Source organism: Symphalangus syndactylus, chromosome 1 (assembly GCF_028878055.3).
Source record: "Symphalangus syndactylus isolate Jambi chromosome 1, NHGRI_mSymSyn1-v2.1_pri, whole genome shotgun sequence".
Classification (NCBI taxonomy): Eukaryota; Metazoa; Chordata; class Mammalia; order Primates; family Hylobatidae; genus Symphalangus; species Symphalangus syndactylus.
The window spans coordinates 129186863-129210929 of record NC_072423.2 but is presented as its reverse complement, the minus strand read 5'-3'; the positions used below and the strand labels follow the sequence as shown (position 1 = coordinate 129210929).

The following is a 24067-nucleotide window of genomic DNA, read 5'->3' as shown; positions in this document are numbered from 1 at the left end:
TTCCATGCTGAAAGACAAACCCAAGAGCTTGGAGCACATACGACAGCTCGTTGTACTAAATCATAAACACAAAGTCGAAAATGGAAGACTAATCTCATGCTGTGACCTAAACGAATGTCAAAGAAGTCTATACTGAGTTGACTCTGTAGTCCCTTAAAATTCAAGTCCACCGGAACCTGAGGATGTGACGACCTTCCTTGGAAATAGGACCTGTGGAGATGTAATTAGTTAAGATTTGGTCAGAGAGAACTGAGGTGGGCTCTAAATCCAGTAACTGGTAGCCTTTTAAGAGAAAAAAAGACAGAGACACAGATACGCAGGGAGAACACCATGGGACACAGGTGCCCGAAGCTGGAGTGTTGCATCTATGAACCACAGAACAGCAAGGACTGCCGGTAATCACCAGAGGCTAGGAGAGGCATGGAACATATTCTCCCTCGAGGTTTCCGGAAGGAACCAACTTTGCCAACACCCTGATTTCAGATTCTAGCCTCAAGAACTGTGAGGAAATACATTTCTGTGGTTTAAACCACCCAGCTGTAGTACTTTGTTGTACAGGGAATATAGAGGATCCAAACCGTGAAAGCAAAGGATTCCGAAAGGGATATGGGGCTATTTAGGCTACATTCATACACCTAAGACACAAGTGGCTTATTCCTTAAAGTTGGCCACGAATTCTTTGCTCCTCTTGCCCCTGAGGATATGATATGCCCTTCTCTTGGATCTGGAAAGTTCTCTGTTCTGCAAGCCATAAAATATGGCAGAAGTGAAAGTGTGACAGTTTCTAGGCCCAGGATTTAAGAAACTAGCAACTTCTGCTCTCTATCCCCAGAGCACTTCTTAAAGTCCTGCACGACTCCGTAAGAATCTGAAGTGGCCACACTGGAACGTCTATGCAGAGAGGCCCTGAGACCACATGAACACAGAGAGATGCCCTGCCAGCCCCTGGATCGCTCTTCCTGCCCCCTAAGAATTCCACAGGAAGCCCCAGACACCCAGGAGCAGAGACAAGTGGTCCTGCCACACCCAAACCAAATTGCTGATTCCTAAGTAAAATAAATGACTCTTGAAGTTTTCAGCTGTTGAGTTTGGAGATGTTTTGTTTTACAGCAATAGACAATCAGGGCAGCTTATGATGCTCAGCCTTTAATATAAAAGTAGAAGCAAAATATGTTACACCTTAAAAAGGAAACATTAGAGAAAATTTAAATCAAAGCAATAAGAAATGTTAATGGTCCTGGCAGGGGGGCAGAGAGGTGGCCGGTTATGGAAACTATGGTATTTAACCTGAAACTTCAGAATGCCCAAGCATCTAATGGGGGTGGAAAGATGGGAATGACCAAAGTGCCCTGCCTCTGCTGGAAGCCGAACAAGATAACTGGGTTCTAAATGAGGAAGAATCTCTGTTGTAGCTTGAAATACTAGAATGAGCCCCTGGCGGTGGCAGGAACCTCACACCCTCTGGAGAAAAAACCAAGAATAAGATCACAAAACACAAAACCAAGGGGGGTTTGAGTGTCCCAGAAATGAACTTGGCCAACTTCTCTCTGCATCCACTCATTCAATATCCAAAATACAATATGTTATTGTCTCAAGCCTTAGGGCACTTGTCGGAAGGCTCCTTGTATTAAATTGCTACATGAGATAAACACAGGCAGAACAGCCTTTCATGTCACTGAACTGTGATAAAAAATAACTTGCCACTTAGCTTCCTTCTGACTGCAAAGCATCAAAGGCATCTAAGACATGAATTTTCTGTGAGCCAGAGAGGGGCAAGATAGACAGATGTTCAGCAACACTCTAATCGTCAGGAGGAAAGGTTTGAAAGGTATAAAGTCAGTCTGCCCCAGTTGCTGAATCCAGGAGTGACTCTTCCAGGGGTCCCAGTGACTTGCGGAGCCCAGAGGGGGTAGGTCTATGTGGAGGGACGACCAGCCCACTGTGGCCTTGCCCTCTGCTGAATTCCTATGACGACTGTGACACCAAGTAACTTTCATGTCAGTTCAACCAACCACCTACATCATCAAGGCCCTGGACAAGAGCCAGGCTGCACACATCACTCCATCCACTACATCAGAGACAAGCTCTGGCCCCACAGTGTGTGTGCAAGAACCAAGCCTGCTTGACAAGTGATAGGCTCCCTTCACTTTCCAGAAGCAAGCTCAGGGACCTCAGGGGACAGACACGTGCAGTAAAATTACACAGGGGAACAAGACAGTCCAGGATGCTTGTGATGGGTAATTTTACATGTCAACTTAGCTGGGCACAGTGTCCAGATATTTGGTCAAACATTAATCTGGGCCAGGCACAGTAGCTCATGCTGTTACTGGCTCTTTAAGGTGTCCCTTTTCTTCCTGGAAACATCTGTGGCTGCAGCACCTTGGCCTGAGTTCTCGTCCTGTATCCAGGAAGAATGAGGTACACAGACAAGTGAAGGGTGAACAAGACGATGATGAGCTTTATTGAGTGTTGCAACAGCTCAGAGAAGACCCGTAGTGGGTGGCTCCTCTCTGTAGGCAGGCCATCCGTCAAGGGTTCAGTTCTCTGCAGAGAGGAGGCCCTGGAGAGGGTGGCTCCTCTCTGCCAGTAGAATGTCTCTGCAGCTCTCAGCAGAGAGAATAGCTCTTCTGTGCAACTAGTTGTTCCATCATCTCCAGCTATCAGCAGAGAGGGTACTCCACTCTGCAGCTAATCATCCCATCTCTCTGCCCTCTTCATCCCCTGGCCATCTCGTCTCTGCCCTCTTCGTCCTCTGGCCATCCTCTCCCTGCTCTGGCTGAACCCAGGGCTTTTATGGACCTCAGAGGGGAGAAAGTACATGCCAACTGGTCCATGGGCGGGCCTGGAAGAGGCGCCACAAGTCCCCACTCTGGTCAGTGGGACTGGCAGCCTGGCCCTCAGCCTTCAGGCCCTCCCTGGCCTAAATATGGGGCCTTACTGGGGCCCGCCCCCCTTCTAGCAGGACTCTCTCTCCTACTGCCATTCAGGGCCCCAAGGCTTGACCCCAAACCCTGCTCCAAGATTGGCGTGGGCACTGGGAGAGGAGAGAGGCCAGACAGCAGGAGCAGACATCCTCAATCCAGTAGGGGTACAGGGGAAGCCCTTCCTGGGCCCCCAAGGATGCAGGCTGCACCAGGGAGCTCCCACCCCATCAACCCAGAAAGGACAGGGTTACTGCTTGTCCCCGGCTCCTGCCTGCTCCATGGAGCAGGAGGCCCAGGGTCTACAGCTGTGGGTCAGTCGGCTGCAGCTGCACCTGCACTCATGCCCACACCCAGCAGGGCAAATCCTGCCTGCTCCCAGCCCCGTCTAAGAGCACAGGGAGGCTTGGATCCACGGCCACAGTTTGAGCAGCTGTGGCCCCGCCAAGGAGGGCAGGCTTCTGCCTCCTCAATAGAGCAGGAGGCCTGGGTCTGGACTGCGGTTTGGGCGACTGCAGTGGCACCCGGGGAGCTCCCACTCCACCTCAGAAGGGGCGGGGCTCCCACCAGCTCCATGGAGTGTGCAGCCCCAGTCAAGGCTCCCTGCTGCAGCCACTGCCATCAATGCCTGTAATCCCAACACTTAGGGAGGCCAAGGCAGGCAGATTGCTTGAGCTTAGGGGATTGAGACCAGCCCGGGCAACCCTGCAAAACCATGTCTCTACAAAAAATACAAAAATTAACTGGGCATGGTGGTTACACGCCTGTGGTCCCAGATACTTGAGAGGCTGAGGCAGGAGGATGGCTTGAGCCCGGGAGGTGGAAGTAGCAGTGAGCCAGGATCGTGCCACTGCACTCCAGCCTGAGCGACACAGGGAGACCTTGTCTCAAAAAACAAACAAACAGAAAAACATCCTCACCTGTTTCTGTGAGGGTGCTTTTTAGATGAGCTTAGTATTTACATTGGTGGCCTCTGAATAAAGCAGATTGCCCTCTGTAATGTGGGTGGGCCGCTGCAGTCCATCGAAGGCTCAATGGAACAAAAGAGCAAGAAGCAGTCGTGCTGGCAGTCATCTTCACACGTGAACTGCAGTATCGGCTCTTCTCTCATCTCCGGCCTGATGGCCCACCTTGCAGATTTTGAAGTTGCCAGCCTCCCAAATTCCGTGAACCAATTCCTTAAAAGAAACTTCTCTGTGTGCACGCATGCGTATGTATATGTATACATGCACATGCACATACACATCCTATTGGTTCCGTCTCTCCGAAGAACCCTGACTAGCACAGCGCCATAGCAGTTCTCATGGCCTCCTCTCACCCAGGAGCCCCACAGTCTGCGACTTAGCTGCTTACCCTCTAACTGCTGGCAGCAATCAACTTCTCCACTAACCACTTCTCCAGCTCTCGGCCTCTGCTCGCTGTGTTGTTCAGTCTCTACATGCTCCCCACTCCTACTCCAAAAGGGGCCAATGATCGCATTCTAACCCAGTGGCCCTCCTGAGTAGACTTCCCACTGGAAACCACCTCAAAGTCCAATGGGCTTCAAGGACAAGGCAGTGACAGCTGGTCTCATCACCTTCGGTCAGGTTAGAGGAATCACAAGGTACAAAACTCACTGAACTGGTCAGAACTGGCCTCCCCCCACTCCACCACCACCCCTACTGCTTTAAAAATCACTAGTGAGTAGGGTAGGAGGTGTCCAGAGACTTCTGAGACACTGCCGTGTTACTGGCAGGCACTTTCAGGCAAAATACAGACTCCCACATTCTACCAAGAGCACGGTTGCTACGGTTGCCACTTTCAGGGAAGGACAGACAGGACACATCTACTTAGGGTGCAGACAAGGAGAGTGGCTCCTCACCTTCACACAAACCTTTGTTAGAGCTGGGGATGCGGCTCCCACATTAAGGGGTGGGATGGACAGGAGAACTTTTTCAGAAGCTCCCCCGCTGACACCCACCCCTCCCATTCTGGCCTACCCAGGCTGACAAACTAGAAGGATGACGATGGCAGCTTTGAGGTTCTCCCCTCTGAGACCTCAGTTTGACGTGTCTGGGAATCTCTGATCATCTGCTTGAGCACCTACTTTGTGCTACACTCTGCTGGGCACTTTTACTTCTATCGTTCATCAAAGTAAGAAGTTGTGATATTTCCACTTCACATATGAGAGATATAATGTGACTTGCCCAAGGACTGGAACTGAGGTCGCTGCTCTTTCTACTGAAAAGTGCTATGTTCTGGTGACTCATCCAAGTGAATAAATTCATCAAGTCCTCATTGGGATACTGCACAGGCCAGGGGCCACATAGGAGTGACGCATACAGAGATCAAGAGCCTCAGCCATACTTCCAGGAGGGCGGGACAGCCATGGCCGTGGCAGCCACTGCCACCCCAGCTCCCAGCACAAGAATTGGCACCTGGTATGATAGTTGGCGGTCAAATTCCCTGGGCCAGAATCAACCACTTCACACACATGTGACTTCTCATGATGGTCTTTTTTGCTGTATCAACTTGGTGAGGTTACAGTTCCCAGCTACTCAACCAAATACGAACCTAGTTGTTTCTGAGAGGTATTTTGTAGATGTGGATAAAGTTCATTATTAGTTGTTTTTAAGTAAGAGAGACTACAGAGATCATCTGGATGGGATAGATTCAGCAGAAAGGTCTAAAGAGCACAGCCAAGGCTTCCTTAAGGAAGAAATTCCATCTGTAGATGGCCACTTCTGTGTCTGCTCCATGGATCCTGGACCTGCCTGAACAGCCCCCACAATCATATAAGCCAATTCCCCCGAATAAATCTCTTAACGTAGATCTCCTGTGGTTCTGTTTCTCTGGTTGAACCCTAGTTAGTACACCTCTCTTTGACTTAACCTCTTTATGCCTCAGTTTCTTGTCTTAATATAGGGAAAATAATAGTATCTACCTCACAGAGTTGACTTGAGAATAGCACAAGTAAAGCATTGAGCCCAGGTACCTGGTAAGATCCCAACAGGTATGAAAGATTATTATTCATGTAGTAGTAGCTATTATTATTAATAAAGTCATGCCCTTAAGAAGAAGGTAATGGAGACATTAAAAAAAATAATTACGGCCGGACGCGGTGGCTCATGCCTATAATCCCAGCACTTTGGGAGGCTGAGGCGAGTGGATCATGAGGTCAGGAGTTTGAGACCAGCCTGGCCAATATGGTGAAACCCTGTTTCTACTAAAAATACAAAAATTAGCCGGGCGTGGTGATGCGTGCCTGTAGTCCCAGCTATTCGGGAAGCTGAAGCAGAAGAATCGCTGAAACCTGGGAGGCGGAGGTTGCAGTGAGCTGAGATCATGCCACTGCACTCCAGCCTGGGAGACAGAGCGAGACTCCATCTCAGGGAAAAAAATAAAAAAAATTACAACATAAAGAAATATTTGCTGAAAATATAGATAGGTATAAAGTATACCAGGCACTAGGAGAAGAAGTACCTAAGTGTGCCCAGGCCACAGAGAGAAGCCAATGTAAGTATACAATGCAGTTGGCCCAAGTTCCCCCTTGCTTCCGCTTTGGGACCTTAACTCCTAAGGAGATGGTGCAGGGTGAGAAACTCCTTCCTCTCAAAGGCTTTTTAAACCTAATCTATAGAGAAGTATTTCCCACTGGTTATAATCCTTTTAATGGGAAATCACTCATTTACTCAAATTTTTACTGAGCATCTTTCAAGTGCTAGGTGCTGTGCTAAGGGCTTGGGAATAAACAGGTTAAACCAAAAACACCTTTAGATGGAGGAAGGCAAGGGGTCAGACAATAAACAGGTAAACAAATGCCTAATCTCCAAGTGTAACACGTAAATGAGCAAAAAGAGCCTGGTGAGGGAATAAACTGAGGGTTTATTCTCCCACCTCCCACACCCCACCCAGCCATGCCGTGCTCCCAGCAGGTTGAGACCACAGCAGAGCATTCTCCTGCCAGGGCAGCGGTTGGACAATGAGTTGAGGATTGCTGGGGGACATTATCTTGGTGTTGGGCTTTTGCTGTTGTTCACCTGAGATGCCGTTAGTGGACAACCAAATCCAATGACTCTCAAACTGTGCTCTTAAAGGATACCATGGTGTTCCGCAGAGCACACAAATGTGTTTCAAAGTTCACAGATGCAGAGGCTGATAAGGGATTGTAGGGGTGGTCATAAATTCTCATTCTCACAATCCAGCCAACCTGCTTCACTATCAACAAATGCCCCTTTTATCTTCTAAAGTAAATCTGCTCTCATAAAACACCAACTTCACCTGCTCTTACACAGTATCTAATATTTTTACTCACAAACAACCCACTCTATTGCTTTAAAAACATTTGGAAACCACTGCTATTAACTAATTCCACATTAACATTTTTTGAAAACTGAAGTTTGAAACTGACTTATTTTCAGAGATGGCAAATTGCTACCAAAAATACATTTTATGGTTACTTGTCATCATCTATCCGAAAAGTACAAAGGAAAATTAATTTAGGACTTTTTAAAAACTAATCATCCTGTTCACACAAAGGGTAAATTCACTTTATACCCTAAATGTGGTTTCCCTGGTGATGGGATGGTCCATATTCAATCCTGCCAGTACAGATCACTACCTTAAAATTGATCGGCTAATAAAATTTGTTAGGGTGACAGGTTACAATTACTGCTTCCATAACAAAGGCTGTACATGAATTTCTAACCAGGTATTTACTGCATCCACATGAACCAAGATCACACCAAATCATTCTGAAAGGAGAGGATACTGAGTTAATATCCATTTATAAACATGGTAACTTCATTAAAGGGTCTTCACTATATGTGTGTACTAAGTAAATAAAACATTGCAATTACATGAAGAAACATATAAATTCACATAGGTGAGATGACATAAACACACATCTCCCTCCACATATCAGACTCTGTAAAAGGTTTATTTAAAATCATATTAAATTACGCAGCCTCAACCCAGTTAATCTATCCAGTAAACCAGCGCAGCAAACAACTTTCCTCTTTGTCAGAAGAATGTGTGCCTGGAAGCAAAAGTCAACAATGAAAAAAGCTTCAAAGAAGGATAATTCCTATTTGTTTATAAATTTTCACTGGATGCTTAACTAAATCTATATTTGTGCTTCACACACACCCAATATTCAACAGCACCACCTTTTCCCTCATCATGCTACGAATCCAAAGCCTCCCTACTGAATTAAGTGTTGTTTTTTAAGTCTCAAACGTCACAACTGAAAAAAAGTATTCAGTATAAACATGTATTAGGGTTGTATTTCTTCAGAAAACATCTAGCATGGAAGAATTTTATTAAAATCATTGTACTTATACCAACTGAACTTGCATCTATTTAAGTAAGTGTGAACCACATTAAAAACTATTGTAATAACTAGACACAGAAAAGCTAAAGACCAGGTGCAGTGGCTCACTCCTGTAATCCTAGCACTTCGGGAGGCCAAAGCAGGAGAATTGCTTGAGGCCAGGAGTTCAACACCAGCCTGGACAACATGGCAAGACCCCATATTTATAAAAAACTTTTTAAAAAATTAGCCAGGTATAGTGGCATGTGCCTATACTCCTCGCTACTCAGGAGGCTAAGGCAGGAGGATTGCTTAAGCCCAGGAGTTGGAGGTTGCAATGAGTCATGATTGATCTACTATACTCCAGCCTGCAACAGAGTGAGACCCCCAACTCCAAAAAAAAAAAAAAAAAGTTAAAATAGAAAAAATATACAATACAATAAATACCATACATTTCAATCGTCATATGCTTAAATAACTGAGGGGATCAAATTAATTTTTAAAAATATACTAGATTTCATTTATAAAACAATTCAAGTGGCACATTAAGAGGCTTACACTATCATCACTTTTCCCAGCGGTCACACAGTCATCTAGCTGTACACACTCACCCAATGCTATCAGTCAGAGAACGTTAAATGAGTACCTGGCAACCCTCAACCAATTGCCAGGTCTCCTCTCTCACATACAATCCATATAGCTACCTAAGCAACCCCTGAATACCTCCATATGCCATTTTAAAAGAGCCCTAACAGCTAGAGAATGAGTCCTTAATTCAATTTGTTCATCAGTATGCCTAGTGATTGTGCAAGGGCTGAAAGACGCAAAGATGAATAAGATGTGACCTTTCATATAGGTATCTGTGGTCAGGCACACAGAAGGTGCTCAATTAATACCTGCAGAATGAAGGTAGGAGTGGGAGAGTAAGCAAGCTCACAGTCTAGTGCAGTGCTATCCAAGAGAAATATAAGCCAAGCCACAAATGTGAGACACATACATAATTTTACGTTTTCTAGTAGGCGAATTTAAAAGGTAGAAAGACCTCCTTCCAATCTGTCCACAGCCCAGGCAGGGGGCAATAAATAATAAATAGGTAAAAAGAAATAGGTAGAATAAATTCTAAAATATTTTATTTAACTGAATGGATATAAAATATTATGATTTCCTTAGTATATAAGTATTAAAAATTATGACATATTTTATCTTGTTTTGTACAAAGTCTTTGAAATCCAGAGTGCGTTTTATATTACAGCACGTCTCCATTCATACTGTGCACACTTCAAAGCTCATTTTGACTAGCCCTTTTTTAATTCAATTTGTGTGTGTGTGTGTGTGTGTGTGTGTGTGTGTGTGTGTGTGTGAAATGGGGTTTGGCTCTATCACCCAGGCTGGAGTGCAGTGGCATGATCTTGGCTCAGTGCAGCCTCCACTGCCCAGGCTCAAAGGATTCTCCCACCTCAGCCTCCCAAGTAGCTGGGACCACAGGTGCATGCTACTACACCCAGCTACTTTTTTGCATTTTTGGTAGAGATGGGGTTTCATTAAGACAATGATTGCCCAGGCTTGTCTTAAACTCCTGAGCTCAGGCGATCCTCTCATCTCGGCCTCCCAAAGTGCTGGAATTATAGGCATGAGCCACCACACCCTGCCCTTTTTTTTTAATTCTATAAAGACACTGTGGTCAATGAAAGCAGTTGGGCCTGAAGAAACAGGAAGTGATGACAGCTTGAACATATGGAAGGGATAAATGGATGCAGGAAGAGCTCATGGGACCACCTTGACAGTTGCTGTAGTTGTAGGTTGGCCAATGTGAGATCTAGTACTGCCATCAATTGTCTTTGCAACTTAATCTAAATTGTGCTTAAGCACCTTGACGTGAGTCTCTATTGTTACAGTGTTCTGTTGAGTCGTGGTTAGGGCATCATAAACAGTCTCTGATCCAAAAAATGGTCCAAATCATTCTTCAACGCACTGAAGGATCACTTCCTGCTGACCGATGGTTGCTACAAGAGCACTGGAAACGATCGCAAGGTTTGATATATACAGTTTAATATCATCAAGGGCAAGATCAGATCTCAAGTTGATGCCTTGGACTAGGTTCTCCATCGAAAGACCTGCCATCTTTGTTGGTTTGGACGCAGAGTAAGTGATCATACATCTGTGCTCTGGCCATTGTCCACCAAAGCCTTCACATCACTCATCAACCAGTGCTTTCTCTTGCTTTGGAAGTGCCATCTGTCTGCGCTTCTCCTCCTTGGCTGTTTCTAGGTTCTTCCTCGTTCGCCAGCAGATATCTTACAGTGGCAGGCATATCATCCCATCTCACTCGATAAAACCTCCTGCATCACCATCGTAGATCTTAAGCCTTCTGGTACGCTCAACTGTTTCCTAGCGGAGCCAAGATATGAATGTTTCCATATCAAGTAAAGATATGGAACATTTCTGTTTTGGCAGAAAGTTCTGTTGAGCAGTGGGCCTCCCAACAGAGGAGGTCCTAAGTCCCCAGTGAGGACAAGAAGGGGCACTGAGGGTTGGAGGATGGAGCAGCGCACACTGCAGGAAGCTGGGCTTGTGGGCCACCCAGGAGAGTTTGACCTTTATCCTATGGACAGTGGGGAATCAAAAAGGTTTGGGGGTTTTTTTGTTTGTTTTAATAGCAGAAAGGTGACATGATAAAATGTTCCCATTTAGGAAGGTGGTTTTCTGGAGATAGAGCAAGGCACGAACTCAAAGAGTGACTGACGATGGCAATGGAGGGCACAGTTTGGAAACACAGATGCACAGGCCAGAATCAATCCACAAGGAAGTCTCTTCCAGTCCAAGAATTTTTCTTTTTTTTTTTTTTTTTTTTTTTTTTTGAGAAAAACTCTTGCACAGTCGCCTAGGGTGGAGTGCAGTGGGGCAATCATTGCTCATTGCAACTTCAAACACCTGGGCTCAAGCAATCCTCCCACTTCAGCCTCCTGAGTGATTGGGACTACAGGCATGAGCCACCACACCTAGCAAATCTGTAAATTTTTTGTTGAAATGGAGTCTGTGTTGCCAGGGCTGGTCTTGAACTCCTGGACTCAAGCAATCCCCTCCCATCTCGCCTCCCAAAGTGCAGGGATTACAGGCGTGATTCACTGCACCCAGCCCCATAAGACTTCTTATTCAATGCAATAAATGACTCTTTATTCTGAGATTATATTCCTTTGGGGGCATTAAGATGTTTTTATGAGATAGTGGAAACCAGAGATTATGACTACTTTCAAAATGTCCTTTCTGGGTAAATTTTAAAATAGCAATACTATGTTACTTCTAAAATTCTATTTCTAAAACTTCGTTTGCAAGTAAAATCCAAAATTCTGGGAACCACTGTTTTAAAACAACTTTTGGAGCTTATTAAGATGACTATAGGGTCCAATGTATATATATTATTCTGTATAATTATTTTCCTACTCATTTTATGCACACATGTCCATGTAGTAATAATACTGACATGACTCTTATCTTAAATTACTAAAATGTATTATTGTTTAGTCATTCCCTTAATGTCTTGTATTGAATCTGTGCCTTTATTAGTATGAATAGCTTTATCCAAATTAATTTTCTTCCTCCTAGCCCCAGTTTCATGAATTGTTTCCTCAGGTATGATTTCCAGCAGGAAATTTATGGGTCACTGGCAATGCAGTTTGGTTTATGTTTCATTCTTATTACACATCACCAGATTGTAGCAAAAAGACAATCTGCAGCACAGTCAACATTTCTTAATACCCCAACCAATAATGGGCTAGAATGAATTCTGATAATTTCACAAACAGTTGCCTTAATTTTAATTTCTTGAATTGCTCGAGAGAATATGTCTGTTCCTCATGATGATATTGTCTCTGAAATTCCCTATACTCATCTCTCCTAACCACTTCCTGAGAGGATGCTGGGTTCCGACCTTTGGTATCTCAGTTCTTTATATTTTGGATAACCATTTAATCTTTCAAACTGTCCCATTATTTTCACCAATGCTGTAGCATTCCATTTACTATTTATTCTGTTGCCTTTGGCTGGGCTATTTCTCTTTTATTCTCCTGATATTCAGGCACATCTGTCTTGTGTATGATGATTTTCTCCGTTGCTTCTGTGGTCATAAGTTTATCTTCCCTGAACAGCTGGGTTAAAAATCCTATTCCATTTTCTTCTAGTTATTTTATAGATAAATACAGTGGAACCTTAAAGCAGTGGCCTTTATGCTCTGAAATTAATAACTGCGGAACTTTCTAGTATGAGTGCAATTTGCTCGGATAGTTCCCAAGGTGGACCTGGCCACATCACAAAATGACAAATTCCACAGAACAGCTACTCATCTCCCATCAGCAGTGAAGGTGGACATGGTGTCTGAGGACTGAAACTTTAAACTCTTCCTAAAGGGGGTCAGCACCCTAAAATTCTCTCCATTACCAGTGTTGGCACTTATATGTCAACAATCTTACTTAAATTTTGAGTAATAAAGGTTATCAACATACAAAAAGCAAGAACCTGAAGAAATATACTGTCACCCAAGAGTACAAAAACCAAACCAAATGGCTATAGAGGCAGTTCATCTACTTTTTCTTTTTTCTTTTTGATATGGGGTCTTGCTATGTTGCCCAGGCTGGTTTTGAACTCCTGGCCTCAAGCAATCCTCTCACCTCAGCTTCCCAAGTAGCTGGAATTACAAGTGCATGCCACTGGACCTGGCTTCACCTAATTATTTTTCATATCATGAAACTCTATGGAAAATTTCAATAGCTTTCCCCAATAAATAGACAACAGAGAAAAAACAATATGATAAAGGAAAAAAAAAGCATATATGCATTCATTTACAAAATTTAGATCACTCTGGCCGGACGCAGTGGCTCACGCCTGTAATCCCAGCACTCTGGGAGGCTGAGGCGGGCGGACCACAAGGTCAGGAGATCAAGACCATCCTGGCTAACACGGTGAAACCCCGTCTCTACTAAAAATACAAAAAAATTAGCCAGGCATGGTGGTGGGCGCCTGTAGTCCCAGCTACTCGGGAGGCTGAGGCAGAAGAATGGCGTGAACCTGGGAGGTGGAGCTTGCACTGAGCCGAGATCGAGCCACTGCACTCCAGCCTGGGCGACAGAGTGAGACTCTGCCTCAAAAAAAAAAAAAAAAAAAAAAAATTTTAGATTGCTCTGTATAGATTTTTACGTATCTACATCTGTAATACACAGGGAAAAAAACCCAAAAGTAAATTCACTGAAAGGTTAACAGTGGTTATCTGTAGGGAGGTACAATTATAGGTAATTTTAATTTTCTTTATACATTTTTTGCAATATAAACTTGCATTATAGAATTTATATAAATAAATTAAACTTCTTTGTACACCCATACACAAAAGCCACACTTCTATTCTTTTAAAAATTTGAATTCTTTTTAAATGAAGGTAGAAAAGATTCTGTTGAATCAAATGCTACTAATTAATCATGCTAAAGTACCTCAACTTTTATTTAGGTCACTGCTCACTACACACAAGTCCTACATTTTTTTTTCATACATACAGGCTTCCTATCATTTATAACAGTAAATCTACAGAGATTCGTTATAATACCATAAAGAATATTATCAAAATACCATAAACTTTCAACTGCCTTTGTTCAAGGTTACAGTCTCAAATGACTTATAAACTAATCTGCAATGAGGTCTACATAAAAGTGAAATGATGGTATCATAGTTAAGTGTTGTATCATTTTATCACTGCCAGTTAATGTAATACTACTTATCTAACAGGAACTTTTTATAAAACTTAACTATTCTTTAAAATACTCTAGCAGGAAAAATAAAGTGGTGGGGGAAATAAAAACAGATAAAACAAGAACAATGGGAAGTTGGAGTTGTTAAAGTAAGGTGATGGATATAGGGTTGCATTACTATTCTATTTTGCATACATTTGAAAATTTTCCATTATATGATGTTCTGAAAAGGTGCTAGGAAAAATGAAAAGAAATATAAACCTGTGCACAATCATTCGACATATCAACTAACATAACACAATTAAGCTAATAGGCACTTTTTCTTTTTCTTTTTTCTGAGACACAGTCTCGCTCTGCTGCCCAGGCTGGAGTGCAGTGGGACTATCTCGGCTCACTGCAGCCTCCCGCTCCTAGGTTCAAGCGATTATCCTGCCTTAGCCTCCTAAGTAGCTGGGACTACAGTCATGTGCCATCATGCCCAGCTAATTTTTGTGTTATTAGTAGAGATGGAGTTTCACCATGTTGGCCAGGCTGGTCTCGAACTCCTGACCTCAAGTGATCCACCCACCTTGGCCTCCCAAAGTGCTGGGATTACAGGCATGGGCCACTAGGCCCGGCCCAGTTTTTCCTTTTTAACACATCAGGGCGACTATTTCAAAGTAAGCATTCTACCTGAAAATTCCAATAGAATTCTGACTTTCTACTTTTTCTTTATTAGGCAAGACAGAGTATATACATGTAAAATCTTTCAAGAAAAAAAAATTGTCTTTCATATGCATCTACAGATTTGATTCGGATTTCAGACTGTCCTTCCTGGGCTAGATTCAGAGCCAAGATAGTCAGCTAACAGAGCACTACCTGGCTTGTGACATTTAAAAACTAAAGCCAGATGCATGCTAACTCAAGCAGTGGCAAGACCCTAGTCTAGGAGTCTCAATCTGTGTGACACGGAGGAAGAGCCCTGCCACTTTCTCTAAGAGGAAAGCAAACTGGTCTGTACCCAAGTAAGCTGCAGAGCAAAAAACCTCAGCACTCAAAGGAAGTAGGCAACCAAAACCACCATCATTTGAGAGTCTGTTCTCTATAACAGCTGCAGAGGATGACAGGGATACTAAGGATCTGGGATCCCCAAACTGATGACTTCTCAGTGCATCAAAAGCGAAATTTAAACGTAACCTCACCTCACTTTTATAAGGCACAATTAAAGAGTTTTCATTGTCACAAATGATCCTATTTCCCCAGAGAAGGTTGGCAAAGCCTGTTTTATTTCCATTTTACAGGTGTAGAAACTGAGGTTCGGGGCTGTCAGAAGACTTGTTCTTAAACAAGTCTTCTGACTTCAAGGACAGTATTCTATTCACTACCCAACACTCCCCTTGGAGTGTGTCTATGAAGGGAAGGAGGAGAGGAGAGAAAGAAAGTGAAGCAGGGCAGAAAACGGGGAATCTGCGTTATGTCTAGCACTTCCTGAGTTTCAAAACACCCAAAGTTATTTTCTTATTATCCATGAGGTTTGGCCTAGTCTTTGCTATGAGCGTGGATTTAACTGTACTTCCATTTACATCCATATTTTTGTAGGCTTGCTTTCTCTGCTTTCTGAGTTCTGAGAGAAGTCTCCTAACAATTCGCTTAACCTAAGAAATAGGGACAATTAACTTTTTTTAAACCAGGAGGGACCGTCATAGCCGTGTGGCTGGGAGGTTTGCTGCTGGTCCTCTCTCCATAAATCAAGACGGCGCAAAGGAAGAGGAGTCGGCAGAGCGACTGTCACAGCCCCCAACTCCCCGGGGCTGCTTAACCTAGTAGGAGAGCAAAGCCTACCTCTCTGACTTCGTGAAGCTGGCCGGAATACTGACTCTTGGCTCTTCGGGCGGCTGCAGGCGACTTGTGATGCGTGATTGTGACAACACCGGGGGCCCCCACACTGAGGTGTCTCTGGCTACAGGGAGACGCAGAATTGGGTGTTCCATGTGGGAGCAAAGTGAGACTTCGGCTTCGGGAGCTTGGAGCACTCTAGAATAAGCAACAGGTGTCAAAACTCAACAACTGACCTGCAGAACACAACTAAGTGTTGGCTTCTATTCATTTTGGACCTCTTCATCTTTCCCCGTCCTCTCTTTAGGGAGCTGAAGGTATAAAGGAGGTATAACAACACTGCATGCCCAAATCCCACAGATACTCACTGAACTGCCCTTCCTTAGCTGCCCTTCTGGTTTCATCTCCAGTTGTGCTTCCTGTCCTATGCTATGGCCATGAACAGCTATTCAAAATCCTGCCCCCCACCCTCCCCAACCCACACACCATGGACGCTTATGGAGCTCTGCCTGTCTACCTATTATTTCCCCTTCCTAGAATGCCCTTCCTTTGTGGCTGGTCAGGCTCTGCTGAACTTTCAAACTCAGCATGGTGTTCTCTGCTCTGTGAAGCATCTCCCTGGCTTTCTCGGCCTCTCTGCTGCTCTTATTCCACTGCATCAAGATTATATTGATTATCCAGTTACTTTCTTAAGAGATGCTTTCATGCTCATCTTTATATCCCCAAGGCCTGGCATATCACAATCGTTTAATTTATTAAGTGCTTAATAACGTCGGCTATATGCATGAACTAAGCTGTCCACCAATTATTCCTCATTTGTTAGTCCAGTGTTTACATTTCATCCTGTGGTAATATATAATCCAAATTACAATCTAGTTTATGATAAAGATGGCATCTCAACTTAGTGGAGATGAATTTTTCAGTAAATGTTGGGATGACTGGGAAGCCATCTGAATAACAAAGCTGGATTCATCGCTCAGATCACAGACCTCGAATGGATCAACGATTTAAGAAAAACAAACAGTACTAGAAGAAAACACGTAACCATGGGGTAGGAAAGGCCTAACACTTTGAAATCCAAAAGCTCTACCAGAAAAGCTTAGCCAGGTGCAGTGCTCATGCCTGTAATCCCAGCACTTTGGGAGGCCAAGGTGGGCGGATCACCTGAGGTCAGGAGTTCGAGACCAGCCTGACCAACATGGAGAAACCCCATCTCTACTAAAAATACAAAATTAGCCAGGCATGGTGGCACATGCCTGTAATCCCAGCTACTCAGGAGGCTGAGGCAGGAGAATCACTTGAACCCAGGAGGCAGAGGTCGCAGTGAGCCAAGATCATGCCATTGCACTCCAGCCTGGGCAACAAGAGCAAAACTCCATCTCAAAAAAAAAAAAAAAAAAAAAAAAAAAAAAAAAAAGAAAAGCTTGATAAATCTGATCAACTAAAAACTGGAAATTTCTGCAAAGGAAACAGACCAACAAAACACCCCACTATGACCACCAACAAAGCCAAACTATAAACTAGGAAAAATGTACAGCTGGAAATAATTATTAAAATGGGCCAAGGTATGAAGACAGCTTACAAAAAAAGAAATATAAATGGCTTTTAACACATAGGAAAATATGTTCAACTGTACTCAGAAGATAAATGTAAATTCAAACTACTTTAGATAATCATCTTTCACTCATCAGATTGGCAAAAATTCAAAAGTCTGAATACACAATCTGTCAACAGGGCCACAGAGAAACGAGTTTGTGGAAGTAAAAAAGGTGGCAAAACCCTGAGAACAGCAATCGGCAGACCCATCACAGACACAAACACATCTCCCCTGGCTCCAGCAATCCCCTCTCTGGGAATGTATCCTCCAGACATACCTGCAGCTGGGTGAAATGCTGTATGTCCCTGTTAGTCACCGCAGCACTATGTTTGATGGCAAAGGACAGAAAACAACCCAAATGTCCATCAGCATGGGACAGGTTAAATAAATTATGGTACATCTATGTAATGGAATACTACCAAGCTGTAAGAGAATAATGAGAGCGGTCTCTATGAATTGATCTGAAAATATCTCTCAGCTATACAGATAAGTGAAGGAAGGCAAATAATTGTTCTACAGTATGCAAAATATAGCTTTTCCAACATGAGGTAAATAAGTATTTTTGTTATTTAACTTGTTGAAAATTATTTGTTTAAAACAAACATACTGTGGAAGGATACATATAAAACTATAAAGTGGCTGCTTATTTGTGGAGAAGCAGGGAATGAGAGGATAGAAACAGAGAAGAGGGGAGATTTTTTCACTGTATACTTTTTATATTCTTTCACTTTGAACTATATGTATGTATTCCCTATTGAAAACATTTTAATTCTGCATAAAATTTACATTCTAATTGTTCCTATGCTTCATCTCAGCTTGAGAAAAGGCAAGTTAGATAATGTGGAAATCATCTAGTTCCTACAGTTCAAACATTTACTGAATACCTACTATGTGCCTAGGAAAATATCTACTGTGTAGTGTCAGGAAGAAAACAAAATGTATGAGACAGTTTTTCACCATAGATACCTATAATATTGCTGGGGATGTAAGATGCACATATACAGAGACAGACGGAGGGAAACATACACAGATGCACACTTACAAGATAGTGCATAACAGGGGCTAATTTTGCAACACAGCCAGAAAATGTCAAAGAAGTGAGCTCATCTCATCACGGCAGGATGTTCCAAGGGTGATGTGCCTGAAGCCTGAGTAGGCTTTGGGAAACTAGACAGGCAAGGCAGCACACTACATAGCAACCCAACAGTCTGGATACCCCAGGTAGTCTTAGCCTCAGGCCTCGGCTAACAGGCACAGCTCTAAAAACTGTTAAATGTTAATGATCCGTCATTTTACAGATCACCAGGGGATGGAGGAATGGGGCAAGAGCCAGGGTAGAAATCAGAGTTTGGGTTTACCTTGAAATACCGCAGACTGTAAAGATTATCTGGGTTTGACTTGGACATAATGAATTGGAATGCAGATAAAGATAGGAAATAACCATATGTTAGGTAATTGCAGAAATGTGTGGTCTAAGAACTATATATCTTGATCACAATGAGCTATAATAATCACCTACTTTCAGCTTCAATCTTTTCACTTGAAGAGTAGACGGGGAAAGAAGATATTTCTTTAATAACAGTAAATTTGCCTAAGTATTAAGAGTCCACTGAAATACATTTTGACTGTCAGCGAGGCTTATTCCAGTCCAGGAAAAGGCAGATTTTTCCCTGGGCTTTGAAGCCAGACAGATAAGTTTCATTCTTCATACACACACCTCTATCCCCACTCCTCCCCTACCAAACCCCTGCTCTTGCCATGTGATCTGGGGTGAGTTATTTAAGCTTTCCCATTAAGCATCAATTTCCTAATCTTTAAAAAGAGAAATAATAATATTGACTCTTAAAAGTCACCATGAAGTTTAAATTAGATTATACATATAAAATACTTAGCACAGTGCCTAACATGCAGAAGCTGCATGGACAAAGTTTGTTTCTTAATATCACTGAAAACTTGAACAATGAAAACCTTATGGATTTTTAAAATGTTAAGAAGTTGCTTAGCACAAAATCATAAGCAGTCGATGAGTCACTGACCTTCTTATTTTCTACAAGGTCAGACTGGTCAGAAGCCCAAAACATAATTAAATACTTATAGAGTCAGCCATTAAATATCAAGATTGTAGGGAAAACACACACACACACACACACACACACACACACACACACACACACTCCTCTAATGCTGAGTAGAAATGAGGACTCATCAGAAATCAGAGAGGAAGACAGGTCTGGCAATAGACACCTTTGCCTGTAGCAGTATCACCATGAATGGCAATAAATCAAGAAATTCACCCAAGAACAAAATTATTCCACGGTGGATGTCTAAAACCATGATCATAATTACTTAATGGCTGTCATTTGAATTTACAAGCAGTAAATTTGAGTCAAAAAACCTTTAATTTTCCATTAACTGGGGATTCTCACAGTGTAATTCACATCCATGCCTTCTTTCAGGATAAACATGAGCAAAAAAGTCTTCCCTTGGTAAATCCCACAAGTAATCAGTCATTACAAGAACAAGTGAGAAAAGGCAGCAAATTGCAACCACTATAAACGAGCAGGCTGTGTTTCCAAAAGGCAACCTGTCTACAATCTCCAGGTTTTGTTTCAAAATTATGCTTTCATGTCATAAAAGCCTATCTTCGCTATTAATTTAAAATATTAACAGAGTCTGAGAAACAACATGGCAGGTTTTTGTTCCAAATATTTACTTCAATGGGGGCAACTAGAAACACCAAGTGTGCCATCTGTGGAAAATTCAGAGTCGAGAGCAAGTTTCTTCATCCTTTGCTTAGGAGAATCGTCCCTCACACAGCCATTGGTGTTCATCTGGCTACTCCTTATGTCCCCTCACTTCATAAGCACCTGGCTGATGACAGAAGACAGCAAAAAGAGTGTGGGAGCAGGTGAGACCAAATGCTGATGCTCACAGCCTGTCCAGGCATCTGCACACAATCACACAGGCCTCTTGGTCTTTCCCTACATTCTTACTGAATGATTGCTAAATTTCCCAAGGTTGCAAAAAGAAGACAAAACACACATATGCTTTGAATTTACTGGCCAAAACTGCCATTTGGGAAAGGCATGCTTGGAAAAGGAGAGGAATCACTAGAAAGAATCTGTCCAATCAAGGTAATCAGGCAACAAGCCTGGGAGATAGAAGCCCAGTGTGAGAAAGTTTAAGGCGAGAAGCACTGGACCACCTGCAGGCCCTGTACCCATCCAGTACTATGGATGGTGTGGGGAGTGATTAAGAGCACACCTTCTCAAGTCAACTGCCTGAGTTCAAATCTGGGCTCCAACACTTGCAAGCTGTGTAACCTAGAAAATGCAGGTATCTTCCATTCTAAAGTTTAATATTACCTACTTCATTGGGTTGTTGGAGAATATGAGAAAAGACACATAAAGCATGTGTCATAAAGTATGCAATAAATATCATCATTAATTAATAAAATGAGGTCTTCAAGCCTCATTATAGGGGAATGGTTGTTAAGTGGTCCCTGAATGAACTATATGGCCATTTTGGTCCTTGGTATCTTAAGTAGTCACAGTCTTAAGGCTTCCTTAACTTTAAAAGATAGTCATCCTAATTACTAAAAAACCACTTGCTTCAGAGAAAAAAAAATGCACTTAAAATATGATTTCACATTTTCAGAAACCCAACTGTTATAGAAAGCAAAGTTCCCTATAAACTAATCCAATCTACATGGGTTACCAAAAAAAAATTAGTATTTAAACTAATGGAAAGTTTCCCTTAATACTTGCAATAAAGTTCCAAATAGAAAAGATCAGCTGGTCCTAAAAACCTCTTAAGACATGTATCAAAAGTTTGTAATTGCTGAGCTAGAATCAAAAGGAGGGAAGGGAGGAAAGGGGGTTTAAGATTTCAAACAGACATTTGACACAACCACTTCTACTGTAGAAAATCTTTCTGATGTGAAAAATTTCTGAGCGTCAACTAATTGTAACAACATTCAAATGACATTTACTTTGGAACATATTTTCCTCACTTCCTTGAATTCCTTCATAGCAAGGAGGAAAAAAAGATACTATATTTCAGAAAAAAATAGCCCAAGGGAAACAGAAAAAAATCAAACAAGTCTGGTAATGTATTTTGAAAAACAAATTTAACCAACTAAAATCATTTGATTATATTTCTTCTCTTCCTCTAAAAAAAATTGTGCCATATCTAAATATGTGAAAGCTAAGGATAAAAATCCTTTTCCTCTAAAAGTAAATATACTTCAAAATCAACAAAAAGAAAAAGCATAACAATTTTTAAAATAGTATATTGAGGACCTTAAAATTAGCTGGAATTTCACTTTCCTGATAGTCAACCTCCGAATAAAATGTGAACTACTTTTTAAATGAATCTATTCCAGTATTTTGCTTAATCGCTTCATATTGACCTCCTCATTTGCATTGATTTTTGTTTCTTAGTTGTCTATTCTTTCAAGCTTAAACAGACCTAAAGTAGAAATAAGATTCTTAAAACTGGGAAATTTTCCAAGTTCATTTCCATGATTAGCTTTTCAAATTTGTTCCAGCTCTCTCTACTTTTCCAAATTCCTGTTTTCATCCAGAAATACGAGTTCAACATTAAATAACCAGGCATAGAAAATTTCTTCCATTGCCATCTTCAAATCTTTAATATATATTAAACATTTTTCACTAACTTTATACCAATACCCTCTCAAATGGCAATATAAATGCATGCAAATGTGTGTGCAAATGAAAAATCGTGGTTCTTCCAGAGACGAAGTCTCTAGCCTGCTTCTAAACACACTGTCCTGAATCTATGAGTATGTACGCAAATGCCAGATTTCTGAAAAATTGTCACAAGCAAATGCATATACTTCATTTCCTGCAAATAGTGGGAAACAAAACTTGACGTTTTTTGCGCTTTTTTTCCCCCATCATTTTCAACTCCTCCCATCCACCAATCATCTAACCCCCGTCCTCCACCCCCTGCCAATAAATCCTGCTGACTCTTCTTTAACAGTTAATTCAACTGCTCTAGAATCCCTAGCCAGTCTCCAGGGCAAACCTAAAGGTCCCAACTCAACTGAAAGCACTGTCCTTGGGCAATTTGGCCCCCTTATCGCACACCACCCTTTTTTCTCCACTTCCCACAGATCCGCCCAGAAGTGTCAAGTGTGATTTCAAAACCTTCCACCTTCTCCACTTTGCATCCTCCATCCACACCATTTGCCTGGGGCCTTGCAATTCCAAGTACCAAGACTCCTTTTAGATGCTTTATTTTGAAAACATGAAAAATCCTCTTTCTGCTGACAAAGCTCAATTCACTGCATTTCTCATGCTTTGGAACTATGCGATTTTAGAGCTAGATGGAATCTCAAGACTTAATTCTAGGCTAGTCCTTTCCTTTTATAGATCTAAGGTCTACAGCTCCCAAAAGGTAAATGAATCATACAAAACTCAGGCCCAAATTATAAATCTCATTCAAGACTTAACTCAGAAAACACCTGATTAGAGATGCAGCCCCTTCAGCTGGGCTGCCACAATTAAATAAAGACCTCATCATCCAAAATATTATTAACATAGGGCAGACTTTAAAACAGTTGACAGAAAGGAGGAAAGCTGATAACTGTTACACATTTTTATCTTTCTTCTTACCCAAAACTTCAATTTAACCACCTATCATCATAAACACACAACACACCTCTGAAAGTAGGGCAATTGTGTGCTATATTCCTAGAATTACAGATCCCCAAAGAAAATAATTTTATTATATATATATATATATATATAGTAAGTAACATAACACAGAGACCTTTAAATGCTGAATTGCCATTTTAATAGAGAAAAAATCTGAAAACAAGTAATAAAAAGAAATTTTCTTAATTAGGTTACAAACCAAAAAATTACAGTAACCATCATATTTAAATCATATTTAATTTTTAAAAACTTAACTTCATTCCTTTTAATATTAGAAACAAGAATTCCACTACCACCGTTTACTGGAAGCACTAGCCAACAAAATAGGACTAGAAAACAATCACTGTAGATGTGACGATTTAAAAAAAAAAAAAAAAATCAATGGGTCTCACAATGTTGCCAGATATGATGAATTTAGAAAAACCAATAGCATTCCTTCATATCAACGACAACCAATCAGAAAATAGAAAATAAGATATCATTCACAATAGCAATAAAAACTATGATGTACAAGTATTAACCCAGTAGGGAGTATATGAGACCTTTATAGAGAAAAAAAAATTTTTAATCCATGAAAAGAAATCAATGCAGAATTGAGAAAATGGAAATACACATATCAGGTAAATGGATGGAACAACTTAATGTTGTAAAGATGTCAGTTCTCCCTAATTTGCTTTATAATTATTGTAATAAAAATTCCAGCAGGATTTTTTGAGCAACTCAACAAATTTATTCTAATATGTAAATAGAAGAATAAGGCTTCATGAAAGATCAAGTTAATTTTGAAAAGAGAGCAAAAGGGAAGAACTCACCCAACCAGATACAAGTATTAACAAAACTACAATGGAAATACGCACACATACAAACACACACATATATGTGCATATTACGGTCTAAATATTTGTGTTCCCTCCCCACTAAAAAAGCTTATATATTGTGGCCGGGCACTGTGGCTCAATCCCAGCACTTTGGGAGGCTGAGGTGGGCGGATCACGAGGTCAGGAAATCGAGACCATCCTGGCTAAAACACG

The 24067-nt window shown here is 41.8% G+C and overlaps 1 protein-coding gene across 4 annotated transcripts in view; it reads right to left on the bottom strand.

Annotated features, from left to right (window-relative positions):
• OSBPL10 (oxysterol binding protein like 10) overlaps positions 1-24067 on the bottom strand; it is a 346584-nt gene that overhangs the window by 172254 nt on the left and 150263 nt on the right. For 3 of the 4 annotated variants that reach the window (XM_055284763.2, XM_055284770.2, XM_063612618.1), the window contains exon 4: positions 15765-15956. The exons of the other annotated variant lie outside the window; for it this stretch is intronic. In XM_055284763.2, coding sequence (XP_055140738.1) covers positions 15765-15956 — 192 coding nt within the window. The remainder of the gene's footprint in view (positions 1-15764; positions 15957-24067) is intronic. 4 annotated transcript variants of the gene reach the window in all.